Source organism: Garra rufa, chromosome 10 (genome assembly GCF_049309525.1).
Source record: "Garra rufa chromosome 10, GarRuf1.0, whole genome shotgun sequence".
Classification (NCBI taxonomy): Eukaryota; Metazoa; Chordata; class Actinopteri; order Cypriniformes; family Cyprinidae; genus Garra; species Garra rufa.
The window spans coordinates 3,033,399-3,049,447 of NC_133370.1; the positions used below are offsets into that span (position 1 = coordinate 3,033,399).

General features: G+C 29.7%; 1 protein-coding gene across 2 annotated transcripts; it reads left to right on the top strand.

Annotated features, from left to right (window-relative positions):
• The first annotated feature begins 445 nt into the window (after positions 1 to 445).
• Positions 446 to 13,700, top strand: armc6 (armadillo repeat containing 6). Of its 2 annotated transcripts, XM_073849297.1 has the most exons (8): positions 446 to 486; positions 939 to 1,073; positions 2,975 to 3,060; positions 3,155 to 3,722; positions 5,133 to 5,278; positions 5,369 to 5,500; positions 10,061 to 10,198; positions 12,554 to 13,694. In XM_073849297.1, the coding sequence occupies exons 2-8, from the start codon at positions 953 to 955 to the stop codon at positions 12,764 to 12,766; spliced, it is 1,404 nt and encodes a 467-aa protein (XP_073705398.1). In that variant the 5' UTR covers positions 446 to 486; positions 939 to 952; the 3' UTR covers positions 12,767 to 13,694. The 2 variants fall into 2 exon arrangements, with proteins under 2 accessions (XP_073705398.1, XP_073705397.1); XM_073849296.1 differs by having other exon boundaries at positions 5,133 to 5,500; positions 12,554 to 13,700.
• The last annotated feature ends 2,349 nt before the right edge of the window (positions 13,701 to 16,049 follow it).

A 16,049-nucleotide genomic window follows, 5' to 3' on the forward strand; every position in this document is an offset into this window, starting at 1 on the left:
TTTATTTACTAATATGCATTTTTGTTTAACAGCTACATAATACAATATCAGGAAGACTATTTGTAGTAAAAAAAACAAACAAAAAAAAAAACTCTGATGCTGAGATGTTACGTAAATGTATTATTTTAATCGAAAACCAACATTCAGACAAATGTAAATGTACCCAAGTTCACCTAAAGGCGAATTTCCATTGCCAGATCTAACGGCATACATTTGCATACGCTTTAATAAGATATATATATATAAAAAAACTATATTTTATCTGTCTGCATCCATCCGTAAATGAAGCGGAACCTATTTCCTTCGCGAATGTCACCCGAGCCACATTAAAGTAAACGCAACGCAACGCTCTGCAGCAATTCCCGAAGCGTTTGCGTCAGTTAAATTCCGTTGCGTTCAGTCGACGCTGTTCAACGCTTACGCTTTTAGCGTACTGCCCACTGTTCTTCAAGGAGGCTTTTCTCATAAGGGTCCATTAGGGTGTTGGTGAGTTTCAGGATTATTATCAGTTTTTGTTTTTAAACCGGTTTGTTTTGTTGTGGGTTCGAGTGAATGTTACCCTCAGGTAACGTTACTATACCTTACAGCGAGTGACTTTCGGTAATAAATAATGTTTTTATATTAGTACCATGGCGCGTCAGTGATGTTGCCAGATGGTAATACGAGGGTATCGTGATATATAGCATGGTATTGAATGTCTACCAAATGTTTCTGTTGTTAATACAGTGGTATTACCATGGTACACGTCTAAAAACCACGGTAACACAATTGTGCTTTTTGTCAGTGTAACCTGCTTTAGTTTCCTGTCTGTAAACACTGATAAACAAACACAACCCTCATGAACCGCTTTCATTTGAATGTATTGGTTTTCAGGCTATAAAAGCCAAACAAAGGCACTGAAGCTGTGATGTGATTTTTATTTATTTAATTTTTTACAGAAGCTGTTGCAGTCATGGCCCAACGCAGGATAACACAGGAGACCTTTGATGAAGTGGTCAGAGAAAACATTGAGGAGTTTGACATGGACGAAAGCGAGGCTTTGAAGGAGGCCATTGAGCAGTTTGAGTCTCAAGGTGAGTTAATAATTTTTTTTTTTTATTGTTTCGCAAGTCACAAGTAAGTCTTGAGCCTTTGCATTCAAGTCCTAAGTCAAATTGCAAGTCCTTTAAGCTTCATGTCCTAAACAAGTCATTAATGGTATTTGCCCAAATTAGTGTATTAATTACTACAGTAAATTTAAAATAGTCTATAGTATGCATAAAAGATATAATAGTTAGTGATGTTTCATTGAGGAATCAATTTTTTTTGCAAACAATTATAGGCCTTTTTGAATAATTTATTTTACATCCACGGTTTTATTTGTTAAGGATTCAGTAATTTTAATGAGTCAAATATTTAATAACTTGCTCATTTGTAACACAGATGTTCATTTATCACCACCTCCTGAAATAGACATAGGTTTACTTATGTGATTGTTGGGTATTATTTAAAATAGTAATTGTTAAAGCAGCTAAAGGTGAGCTGAGGCATGCAAATATATAAATAAACCAAGGAAGATTGTCTGCATTTCTTTTAATATCTGTGTTTATTACAAAGCCATGCATGTTGAAAAATAAATCGTCTGAATTGCAAAAAAGACCTAATATTATTTCAAATTAACTTATATTATCTTAGGCCTAATATTATCTAAGATGAAGCTAAAAATAAAAAACAAAATGAGTAAAAAATAAAAACCTCAATAAAGACTTTCAACTGTTTGTTTTTTTTTCTCACAAAATAAGAAATCAAATATGCTTAAATGCACTTATCAAAATAACGAAAAGTCTCAAATGTCAAAAGATTCAGTTTTTTTTCCAATAATAATATTTCATGATAATACTGTTTTGAATAAAATAAATGCATCCTTGGGCAGCATTAAAAAACACGAAAAAATTGATTAAAATAATTAATTAATTAATTAATTAATTAATTAATTAATTTATATATATATATATATATATATATATATATATATATATATATATAAAATATATTTTAATTATTTACAGTATTTACAAAACATTTATGGTACTTGATACGTTGATGCAATATTTTAATTACAGGGCAAAGAGATATATAAAATTAAGCGAAAAAGTAAATGTATAACAGTTATAATGTATACAAATGTTAAATAAAATTAAGAAACCATCAGTGAATGGGTTTAAAAGAAGGATTGGATGATGATTTTTTTCTTATAGCTTTATATTATTTTAAGTTCTTATATAGGCTATTCCTACAAGCGCTCACTTAGCGACGCTTACGCTTCAGTTACCAGCCTATATTGATCAGAACTCTTTTTTTCGAAGGAGTTTTTTTTTGAAGGTAGGCCATAAAGACTTGCTGGGTCACAGGGTTTAAGTCCAAGTCAAGTCTCGAGTCATCTAAGTCGAGTCGCAAGTCATTAAATATGTGACTCGAGTCCACAACTCTCAGAATGAATAAATTTACTGAGAATATTTAAATGCAAAATAATTTAGTTTATTATCACATATGTGACCCTGGACCATAAAATTAGTCATAAGGTTAAATTTTACAAAACTGAGATGAAGCTCAATAAATAAGCTTTCTATTGATGTATGGTTTGATAGGATAGGACAATATTTGTCCGAGATACATCTATTTGAAAATCTGGATGCAAAAAATCAAAATACTGAGAAAATCACCTTTAAAGTTGTCCAAATTAGGTTCTTAACAATGCATATTACTAATAAAAAATGACATTTTGATATATTTACAGTAGGAATTAAAAAAAAAATCTTCATGGAACATTAATTTCCTAATGATTTTTGGCATAAAATAAAAAACAATAATTTTGACCCATGCAAAGTATTTTTGGGTGTTGCTACAAATATGCCCCAGCGACTTAAGCCTGGTTTTGTGGTCCAGGGTCACATATGGTCTTATAATAATGAGGAGATTTTATTTGTCCTCACAGGTGTGGATCTCAGCAACATTGTTAAAGCAGTGCCCAAAGTTTCTTCTGAGGAAAACGCAGAGGATCAAACCCACGAGGTTCTTCAGGTATATCTTCACATAAGATGTTTTATTGCAGAACCAACTTCACTTCCAGAGACTGGCATGTTTTCTATTTAACATGTTATCTGTTATTTTCCAGGCTTTAGAGTCTCTCAAAACTGCAGTGGCGTCTTCATCCGGATCATTTCTGGAGGATCTGAGGGTGTTCACCCAGCAGTGCTCTCTGGGCTTCCCACAGCGATACCTGGCGGCTCAAAAGGAGGCGTATCCTACGATCCTCGCCTGCTGCCAGAGAGCCGCTGAAGAGAAAGAAGCCCTTTCCGTCGCTCTCGCCGCCCTGTCTGTGCTAACAGACGGCCAGCCGGATCTCTTGGACGTGGAAGGGCGAGAGTTTTTGATTGGCACTTTAACTGTGCAACAGGCGGACGCCGCTCTCACCTGCCTGTGTATTCGCGTCGTACGACACTGCTGTCTGAAACACGAGAACAACCGGCAGGCTTTGGTGAAGGCAGGCGTGCTGCCGCTGCTCACCGCGAGCATCACACGCCACATCGAACATCCCGAGGTCGTGAGGGAGGCCTGTCTCACGCTGAGGGTCATGACCTTTGACGATGATGTGCGTGTGCCCTTTGGACAAGCACATGAACACGCCAAGATGATCGTGTTGGAGCAAAACGGACTGAAAGTCATTGTTAAAGCAGCTAAAGGTGAGCTGAGGCATGCAAATATATAAATAAACCAAGGAAGATTGTATGCATATCTTTTAATATCTGTGTTTATTACAAAGCCATGCATGTTTAAAAATAAATTGTCTGAATTGCAAAAAATACCTAATATTTAAAATTACCTTATATTATCTAAGGCCTAATATTATCTGAGATGAAGCTAAAAATAAAAAACAAAATGAGTGGAAAAAAAAATCTCAAACTTTCCACTTTTTTTTTTTTTTTTCACAAAATAAGAATAATAATGCTTAAATATGCTTAAATGCACTTACCAAAATAACAAAAAGTCTCAAATGTGAAAAGATTCATTTTTTTTTTTTATATATATATATAATAATATTTCGTGATAATACTGTTTTGGATAAAATAAATGCAACCTTGGGCAGCATTAAAAAACATTGAAAAACAAAAAATAGATTAAAATAATTAATTAAAAATATGAATTAAACAATTAGTTAAAATCATTAATAAAATATATTTATATATAAAATAAAATATTTTATATATATCTATATTTTTTTATAAATGTATTATTAATTGTATATATTATTAAAATAAATATTTTAATTATAAAAAATATAAAAATATAAATAAATATAAAATTGTGTGTATATATGTATGTGTGTGTGTGTGTGTGTGTGTGTGTGTGTGTATAAAGTTGTTACAAAATAAAATAATTAATAAATCTTATTTAATAATAAATATATTTTTATGTATTTTTTATTGTTTATTTATATACAAATAAATACTTGCAAAATAGTATACATAAAAATAATACAAACTCTATATATATATATATATATATATATATATACACTTCCATTTCACAAGCTTAAATGAAAAATATTTAAAGATTATTAATTATTTAAAATAGTAGTATTACATTCAGAATTAATGTAAACATTAAAATATATTTTACACAATTACATTGTTTTGTAGATTTATTTGTTTATGGTGATATGAAAATAAAGTGATTTTGATTTGATAATTTGAAAAAAATATGATGCTGTGTTCAAAAATATTAATAAATGATGATTAATAAAATAAATAATTTAAGTTGCAATCTGCAAAGGAGTGAAAAATACATTCAAATACCTCACTTTTAATGCATTTTCTTTTGTCACTGGCTATAATCCTAACCTTGAAATCAATAACGTCACAAAAGTGAAAATGGACTGATTCAGAAAGGAATCATGAGTTTGTGGCGTTTATCTGCTAATTAAGGAAGAATACAAGACTCCTTAACAACACAAATGACTGTAAAAGCAAAAATGTGGAAAAAAATGCATCATATTTTGTAATAAAGTGTGACATGCTCCAGCAAAACAGTCACTATTTTTGTTCTGGGTTTCATTCAGCAATGAAGAGGTGTTGATGATGTGTTGTTTTCAGCTCATCCCGAGAACAAGTCAGTGCTCAGTGAACTCTGTGCCACTCTGTCCCGTCTGGCCGTGAGAAACGAGTTTTGTCAGGACATCGTCGACCTCGGGGGTCTGAATTTCATGATCACACTCCTGGCTGACAGTCTGGATTATCAGGTGAGCCGCTGGATCAATAAGAGTTTTAGCATTGTTTCCTCTGAACACAAACATATGTGTTGTTGTTGTTGTGACTCATCTATTTTGCAGGATCTCGTGAAGCAGGTGCTCAGTGCTTTGAAGGCCATCGCAGGAAATGATGATGTCAAAGATGCCATTGCGAATGTGGGAGGGGCGGAGCTTATCGTAATGGCAATGAACCGTCACATGGCCAATGCACAGGTGTGTCTTCAGAAGTGCAATAACATGCCAATTATTATACAATTCATGTCCAGAAGTTGTAAATTGAACTGCTTTCAAACTCCAATTTAGTACGTTAAAGTATATCTTTGAATAATACAGTCCCTGGAAGTAGCATGGGTATATTTGTAGCAATAGCCAAAAATACATTGTATTGGGTCAAAAATTATCAAGGATATTGAGTAAAGATGTTTTTTATCAAAACTTAATTTTAGTAAATTTTTTGTAAATGAGTTTTCATACAGACATCGCGTTCCGGCTATTTCCAGAAGCATTCAATAACATCAATAGACAAGAGACGTTTTAATTAATAGATTTTTTTAAATTTAAATAAACATTTGTATAATTTTATATAAACATTTTTATTTTTTTATTTAAATAAATTTAATTGAAATCTCTCTCTTTCTATACATATATATTATTCCTTTATCTAAAAATAAATAAATGAATAAATAAATCAATATTTATCTAATAATATATTTATTTTTAATAAACTTTTTTATTAAAAAAAAAATGTGTATATAAATTATATTTTGAATAAATGTATTTGCCTACTGGGAAAGCTCCCTCATAATCTGGTTGCTTTGGTCTGGAAGTTGAAACAAGGCTTGTTTCAACAAAGAAAATGCTTGAAACGTGGTTTGTAGTAATTCATTATTAATTATACAATCAATAGATTTGCTTTTGAAGTTATATACACTAATATTCAAATGTTTAAGGTCAGTGTGGTTTTAAAGTTATTGAAATAAGTCTCTTCTGCTCACCAAGGCTACCTTTATTTGATACTGTAAAAATACAGTAAAATAGTGAAATATTATTACAATTTGAAAGAACAGTTTTCTATGTGAATCTATGTTAAAATGTAATTTATTACTGTGATTAAAACAGAATTTTTAGCATCATTACTCCAGTCTTCAGTGTCACATAATCCTTCAGAAATCATTCTAATATGCTGATTTGCTGCTCGAAATATCTTTCAATGTTGAAAACAGTTGTGCTGCTCAATATTTTTGCGGAAACATAATACATTTTATTTTTAAGGATTCACAGATGAATAGGAAGTTCAAAAGAACAGCCTTTATTAGAAATATAAATCTTTTGTAACATTATTGTCTTTACTGCCACTTTTGATCAAACGGATGCATCCCTGATGCGAGACACTGCAGGTGAATAGGGTAAAAAAATGAACTAATAGTTTTCGCCTTACTTGCCCAGATGATTGATTACATTGATTATCGCAAACATTTTTTGTATTACAAGTTTTCTGAAATGTTATTTTTTTATATGCAAATGAGGCATTATTTAATGAAATACGCAGTAATTTGCATACATTTCTAGAACAAAAATCTAAACACTGGATGAAGTCAGTTTTGAGTCAAACATTTTTACAGAAGGAATTTTGGGTATCTCATTTTGTCAAGCCGTAATTCAGAAAATTATATATTTTTAACAGTTTTTTTGGGGATAAAAATGTTTTATAAAACAAGTAAATGTTATTTGAACAAATCCCTCTGTAAAAACCTTCAGAATATAGACTAGAATAAAAAAAAGTAAAGTTTGGTGTGTGTAAGAGCTACTGAAGTGGAGATTTACGGCTCAGTGTAGGAGAAAAAAAACTCCTTTTGAGAAAGTGGCCTTTAAAAAATATGGATTGTAGTTGAAATCTATCGACACAAATAGATCAAGTGCTATAAAAGAAACACTTAACAGTGTCTTTTGTTTTCTTTCCACTAGTCTGAAAAAAAAAAACACTTTATGAAACGCCAAAAGGCACGAAATCTCAAACTTGACAGCTGCAAGAAAAAACAGTGTTTTTGCCTGAAGTGTCTTCCCTTAATAAATAAATGTTTGAATAAAAGTTTATTTGTGTAACCTTATTAGAAAACAATGTGGAGCATTGTTTTGAACTTTCAGCCCAAATCCACTCCTGGGGTCCGTTCTTCCTACCTCGCTTACTACATCCAAGATCAAATCATCGCGCTAACTATGAGCTCGCTATTCTGGTTCTCCGAACGCACCTGTTGTTGATGATTAGTATAGCTGGATGAAGTTATTTGAGATCACTGGGTGGCTTAAAAGGGGCTACGTATCGATAGTAGAAACATTGATCGGCAACGCTTTGATTGGTCGGCGAACATGACGAAGGAGCGCGCTCAGTATTTTTCTGCAGCAGAGCAAGAACTCTTGATTGAGGGATTTCAGGAGTTTCAGAGTTTAATTTATAATAATAATAAGTTTAAAACGCAAGGGAAAACTGCAAAGGCTGGAAAAGCAAGGAGAGAGGGCTGGCAAAAAGTAGTGAACAAATTAAATGCGTTAATGCTGCCCATGTTACGTGTTTTTTCCTCGATATGTTATTTTATTTATATTTTTATTTTTTTATACACTACCGTTCAAAAGTTTGGGGTCAGTAAGACTTGTAATAGTCTTTAAAGAAGTCTCTTATGCTCATCAAGGCTGCATTTATTTGATTAAAAATACAGAAAAAGCAGTAATATTGCAAAATGTTTTTACAATATAAAATAATGTGGTTTTTTTATATATATTTTAACATACTTTAAAATAGAATTTATTCCTGTGATGAAAAGCTGAATTTTTATCAGCTGTTACTCCAGTCTTAAGTGTCACATGATCCTTCAGAAATCATTCTAATATGCTGATTTATTATTAGAATGATCAATGTTGGATAATATTAACAGTTGTGCTGCCAAATATTTTTTGGAACCTGTATATATATATATATATATATATATATATATATATATATATATATATTAGGGCCGGGACTCGATTAAAAAAAATTAATCTAATTAATTAAAGGCTTTGTAATTAATTAATCGAAATTAATCGCATTTTAATCGCATATAAATATTTGACCTGAGAACAGTGAGAAGTAAGTTTTTTCATATGGATTTTTAGTATACCATTGAAGAATGACTGAATACATAAACTGAAGCAACAAAATATTGTTTATTTTTGTTCAACCAAGTCCAACAGACCAGTGCAATATTGCCATTAAGTGTAGCAATAGGATACAGTGTTTCCCCTAGATTTCCATACTTTTTTTTCTCGGTACTTTACCCTACTTTGTGTAATAACGAAAACATTTATTTCAGTGAAAAAATAAGTCCAAAACTCTCTATTTTAACATTTTGAACAATAGGGCTTTACAATCTTTTGCTATATTTTTTTTTTTTTTTAAAGAAATTCTTGTGTGTTTTAATTTTTCTCATAATCAAATGAAAAATAAACCTTTTTCATATTTGGCAAACAAACAGAGGTTTGCTGTTAATAAATGTCAATAAATAATAATAATTTAACATTTAAATAATAATTGTAGTATTTTTTTTTTCTACAATTAAGTGGTTAATCTTGTTGTTATATTTATTTTTATCATATATATTGTTTTTTTGTCAATTATTTAAATAGGAATATTGTTGTTTCGTGTTAAACCGTACTTTTATTTTGACAGGTTGCCGTGAAGTTTCTGTGTGTGAAGTATGATATGATGCTAGTTAGTATGCGTGTAGGAAAAAAAAAAAAAAACACGTCTCCCCCATTCATACATGCAGATACAAACGGAACATGCAGGATTCATATTAAAACAGTCTTTTTGCATTTCAGTTTTGACAGACACTAGTCCATATCGCGATTTGAATTAAGTGACAGACCAACTTTTGATTAATCAATCCAAAAATCGACGAATTTACGTGGCATTCCGCGCTATAGTAAATTCGGTTTTTATGAATGGAGTCCGCGATCCAGTCCGTGTTTTCACGGAGGAGACATTGTAAACGCGCCCCCCTAAGATAATGGTAGGGGAAACACTGGGATATTTAGAAATATACTAGCCTACATTTCAGAAATTCTGGTACCCTATAGGTAGGTAGACCTTCTGTAAAAGCATTGAGGTGATACTTGAGGCTCTATGTGCTAGTTGGTGCTCCAGTATAATCGGTCCGCTGAAACTCATCCAGTGAGAAACGTTCCGCGGTGCAAAATTAAGTGCGATTAAAATGCGTTAAAAAAAATTAACGCGTTATTTTTTTTGTAATTAATTAATCTAAATTAACGCGTTAAAGTCCCGGCCCTAATATATATATAACAATGTAAATTATTTATTATTAACTTTTAATACATTTTTTAATTATTAACTTAATACATCCTTGGTGAATAAAATTATTAATTTACTTTACTTATAATACTTTTCTTTTCCCACGTGAGCCAGTCCGCGTCAGTCGTGCTCTTTAACCAATCAGATGTGACCTCGCCATTTCAACCAATCATAACCCGCCAGGAGCGCAGCCTGAATCCTGTTTACATGAAATAAACCTGCTCCAGAGCAGGTTTAAGCTTGCGCACCTGTTGCTATGACAGCAAGTCCCAGATGAGCTTCGAAGAACCGAGCGATCCAAGATCACACAAAATCGTCAACAATCAAATCCAGCTAACTTAGTTAGCGACGTACGAAGAACGAGCCCCTGTTCTTAAATTGCTGAATGTCCTCAAACACAGCCGGTTTCTCCTTGTCTTTGTTTTAAGGTGTGTGAGCAGGGATGTGCGGCGCTCTGTTTTCTCGCTCTACGCAAACCCAACAACTGCAAAGTCATCATGGAGTGTGGCGGAGCGCTGGCGGCCCTGCAGGCCATGAAGACTCACCCAGATGAAGTTAATGTGCAGGTAAAGCCTGTGTACTGACTCAAATGCATTAGCAGATGCTTTTATCCAAAGTGACTAACACTGCATTTAAAGTTCACGCAAAACCCATGGCTACTCAACTGTTTGAGCTCTAGGAACAGAACTTTTGAACCATTTAAGTTTACTTTATTACCTTTATACCTTACTGGATGAAAATGATGAAAACCAACAAAGATAACTAGCACTGTGTTTATTATTAACACACTGCAGCTTTGTTGTTCGCTGCTTTAAACGCACAAGTTCTTTAAGACAGGATGGGTTTTAATTTGGCTGTCAGTGTTTTTATTGTCATTATGAAAATGATTCCAACGATATTGATCATCTGTGCCATTATCATTGGCATGATTTGACTCTGCTATTCTTGTACATTTAGAAAGATTTTTTTAACTATATCATTATTGTTAATAGTTATTGTCCTTAGTGTGAACAGGCCTTTAACCATTCATTTTCTTTATATAAAATTTTTAAATCTAATGTATTTTTTTTTATTACATTTTTAACATTTAAAAAATGTAAATAACATTTGTTACTTAAAATAAAATAAACTTGAGCTGAAATAAAATTCAAATTAAATGTAAAAATATGTAAAAATAAATAACCAAAAACATAAATAAAAGCTTGTTTTATTTTAGCTAGATGCCAATGAATAATTTCTTATTTTTATTTAGTTTAACTTTATGTACTAAAGAACTAAAACTAATAAATAAAATAAAAATAAAATCTACAGACATATTAATAATAAAGCTCACAAAAATACTAAAACTATTAGATTAAAATGAAAACAAAATATAAAATAAAAAATGTAATTTTATTATAATTATTAGTATTATTTTTATTATTAAAATAAATGTCAAGTTTTTATTTTATTACTTATTTATTTAATTTAATTATGTATTATTTATTTGTACATAAAGTTGAACTAAATGAGAAATTATGCATTAAAATAAAATAAACTAGTTTTTTTTTTTTACAAAAAATATCCTTTCTTAAGAGTTGCTGCTTTGATAGTTTATTTAATTTTATTATAATGTATGTTTTAATAAATATTAAATATTTGAAAAAAAATGTGTATATATATATATATATATAATATCAGTGATCAAAAAATCCTTTCTTAGGAGTTTCTAATTTGATAGTCAGTCTACTTAATTTTATTATAATTATTAGTATTTTTATTGTTGTTGCTTGTTTTTAGCTTCTTGAGAAATGCCTACAAGCCCTAACTCAAGCATTATTGGCCTGTTTAATTTTCTCAATACTTCTGTTCCCTTTGCTTTCTAAAAAAAAAAAGCCAAAAAATAAAAGCTGCTATACAAAATGTTCTTCAGATATCTTTCCTGTTGTTTCTGGAACCCGAAGCATGCATCTATTTGAATTGATTTTATTTATTAATTTTACTTTTTTGTACATAAAGTTGAACTAAATGAAAATGAGAAATTATGTTTTTTTATTTATTTTATTTTTTTTAGAGTTGCTGTTTTGATAATCAGTCTATTTAATTGTATTAAAATAATTATTCTTTTTTATTTTTTATAAATGTCTAGTTTTTATTTTTATTTTATGTATTAGTTTTAGTTTTGTACATAGTTAAACTAAATGAAAATTAGAAATTATGCTTTGAAATAAAATAAAAGCAATTTTTTAAATACTAATAATAACTATCTCCGTAATTTTAGTAAAACCTGTTTTTATCAAAAAAATTCTTTAGAGTTGCTGTTTTGATTAGTCAGTCTCTTTAATTGTATTAAATCTTTTATTATTTTTATTTATAATTACTATGTTGCTTAAATGTCTGTAGTTTTTATTTTATTTATTAGTTTTAGTTTTGTACATAAAGTTAAACTAAATGAAAATGAGAAATCGTGTTTTGAAATAAAATAAAAGCTATTTTTAAAATACTACTAATAATATCTCAGTGATTTAAATAAAACCTGTTTTTTCATCAAAAATTCCTTTCTTAGAGAGTTTCTAATTTGATAATCAGTCAATTTAATTTTATTATAATGTATTTTAATTATTTAAAAAAATATATTTAATTGATTATTTATTTGTACATAACGTTGAGCTAATTTAAAATGAGAAATTATGCATTGAAAAAAAAATAAACAAAATTTAAAATAATAATAAAAACTAATATCTGGCCTGTTTAATTTTCTCAACACTTCTGTTTCCTTTGCTTTCTAAAAAAAAAAAAAAAAAAAAGGCCAAAATACAAAAGCTGCTATACAAAATGTTCTTCAGATAATATCTTTCCTGTTGTTTCTGGAACCCGAACCAAGCATCTATTGAAGTGAAATTCTATTAGTGGCTTCAGTGTCCTGTTTCCCGCTGTTTCAGAAACAGTCCTGCATGCTGTTGAGGAACCTAGTGGCCCACACACGTGACTTCAGCCAGTCCATCCTGGAGATGGGAGCGGAGGCGCTGATCACTCAGGCTCTGACGGCTCACAGGGACTGCGGCGACGTGGGTCGAGCCGCTCTCAGAGACCTCGGATGCAAGGTGGAACTACGGGAACTCTGGACGGGGAAGAAAGGAAGCCTGAGTCACTGATAAACCCATGCACTTCAACACGTTTCAATCATATGACAGCATTTCCTAACTGTGGAGCTCATACTAAACGTATGTGATCAAACATCTTCCTGTAGTATCAGTCAGAAGTGCATCTGACGTCCACATGCATAGGATGTATGACAGGTTACAGTGGAGATATGTTGTTTCTGTTAGGTTAAAACATTGTAGTCTCACTATTTGTAGTCTGTAGAAGGTTTTTTACCCACGAATGACCACTATGCTTGGTCTGGATTCATTTGAGCTAATGCTGATGGTGAGAATCAAGTGTATGTACTTCAGAAGTGCATTGCTGGATTGTCACACTGTGGCCGTTTTAACCTTAATCTTTTCATCATTTCATAATGCCTGCTATATGTGCAGTTTTTTTTTTTTTTTGCATTTAGTTTTTTACATTCCAAAATGTTTTTTTTTTTTTTTTTTTTGTGTGAACGCCCTTTCATGCACAAGGTGAGCCATAATATGAGTCACAAGTGTTTCTCAATCGTATGTGTTGCAATATTAGTTGAAGCTCTGATTAAACCTGCTCTGTACTGGAGCTGATAGTGTTTGTGATTAAATCAAGCAGATCTGGACTCACACTGATGTGTTTATATTTACCCTAATACCGTAGTTATTACAGTTTATGTAGTTTATTTATTAATTATGATAAATTATTATTCTAAATCCAGTAGTGTAGAAAACTTAATCTTTTAATTTCATAGTTTTTTTCTTCTGAAAACTAAGTTTTATTTTATTTTTGCTTCTTTATAACAGTGTTATAATACTTAAAACTGTTCTTGTACTTACAACTAAACTACATAAACTGTAACTGAAATAAAATACAAAATGCTATGGCAAATTTCACATGAATTTTTTTATTATATAATATTATACATTTTATTGTAGTAACAGTAATCGCAGTAGCTTTAATTTATTAATTAAGTTTAAAACTAAAACTAAAAAAAGTATGGACATTTTTCTAAAAAATTTAAATGACAAACCACTTACAAAATGACTAAAACATACCATAAAAAATATGAAACCTGTTGTACTACTATAAAAAGATATATTAAATATTTAATATAAAGATATATTAAACATTGAAGATATTTATACAGACATACTATATATATATATATATATATATATATATATATATATATATATATATATATATATATATATATATATAATTAAATGATTTAATATATCTCTTTATATTATACATTTATTGTAATAACAATAATTATAGTAAGTATAGGCATTTTTAAGTATAGACATTTGTCTGAAAAAATTATAATAAAAATGGCAAATCTGCTAACAAAATTACTAAAACATACCATGAAAACAATATAAAACCTAAACTAAACTGACTTCAACTAAAACTGATATAAAAATTTGTAGAAATGTATGTAGACATTTAAAAAATGATACAAATATATTTAATTTACAACAGTTTTTGTAACAATTATTATATTAACATTTTAGCAGAAAATATTATTGCTTTGATAACTTTTTTTATACGTTTCGCAAAGGTGCTTACTGTTACTTTAAATAAACATGAATTAAAATACACAACTTACATTTGTTTTAAAGTTTTTAGTTTGGTTTAATAGTTTATTTTATGTATTTTCATTTAGTTTAACTAAAACAAAAAATAGACATTTTTCTAAATCAATAAATAAAAAGCCAAATTACTAAAACATACTGTAAAAACAATATAAAACTTGTACTAAACTGACTAAAACTAAAAACCAATATATATATATATATATATATATTAGAAATGTATATATACAATAATTTGTAAAAAAAAAAATGAATTTATTTAATTAATTTCCTTATATTATACATTTTATTGCAGTAACAATAATTATAGTAACATTTTAACTTTGGTAACTTTTTTATAAGTTAAGTTTTGCAAAGGTACTTACTACTTACTGTTACTTTAAACAAACAAAATAGACACAAATTAAACTTATTTTATTTCAAATTTTAGTTTAGTAGTTTATTATTTTATGTATTTTCATTTAGTTTAACATTTAGTTCAGCTAAAAACAAAAAAAAAAAATAGAATTTTTTCTAAAAAAAAAAAACAAATACAACAAAACAAAATTACTAAAACATACTGTAAAAACAATATAAAACCTGTTGTACCTTTTGTACTAAACTGACTAAAACTAAAACCGATATACATTTTTTTTTAGAAAATTCAATTGATTTCATTATATTATACACTTTATTATAGTAACAATAATTATAGTAACATTTTAGTTTTGCAAAGGTACTTACTGTTACTTTAAACATGAACTGAACTATGGTAAAATAGACAAAACTTAAACTTGTTTCATTTAAAATTTTAGTTTAGTTTAATAGTTTATTATTTTCTGTATTTTCATTTAGTTTAACATTTAGTTCAGCATAAAACAAAAAAGGTACAAAAATAAAAATGACAAAAACCGCTAACAAAATTACTAAAACATTGTAAATATATATATATATATCTTTTAGTTTTTAGTTTAGTTTAATGTTTATTATTTTATGTGTTTTCATTTAGTTTAACTTGATGTAATAACGAACACTAAAAAAGTAGACATTCAAAAAAAGACAAAAACTGCTAACTGTAAAAACAATATAAAATAAAGAATAATTTCAAATATGAATAAAAAAAGATGCTATATTTAAAAAAAAAATTACAATGCCATCAAAACCACATGGTTATTTAGATATGTAGACCTACATGGTACTTTTTCTTTAATATTGTGTAACAATGATATTCTATGTACTGTATAATGATGTAATAATTACATTACAATGCCTATGTTACATATCAAAGTTCAGTGGTATGTCAAAAATGTTTTTAAAGCAATTTGAATAGAAGTTTCTGCAAACGAATATTGTTTCAGCAATGTTTTAAATAATTCTATTGTCATTATTATGACCTGATTAGCATACCACAGTAATTATAAAGCACACCCTTGTTATTACATCGCGTCAAAACCGTACCATAATCCTTAACACGTGAACATAAAATACACGCCTTCCTCGCTGTTTCATGCTTATTCTGGTTAAAACTGCAAACCCCACCCTTTCTTCTGTTTACTCCCTTCACCGCCCCTCGAACGAGCCTATCCACGTCAAGCGCGTTCCCGCTCCGGACTGCAACTCCCACAATGCACCTAGACTCGCCCTTCAACGCTCGCGTGCTAGTCTGACAGCCCAGGAGTCGAGTGTAATGTGCCTCTAAAGCAGCTCAAAGTTACAGCAGCAGCCGTGAAAGTGA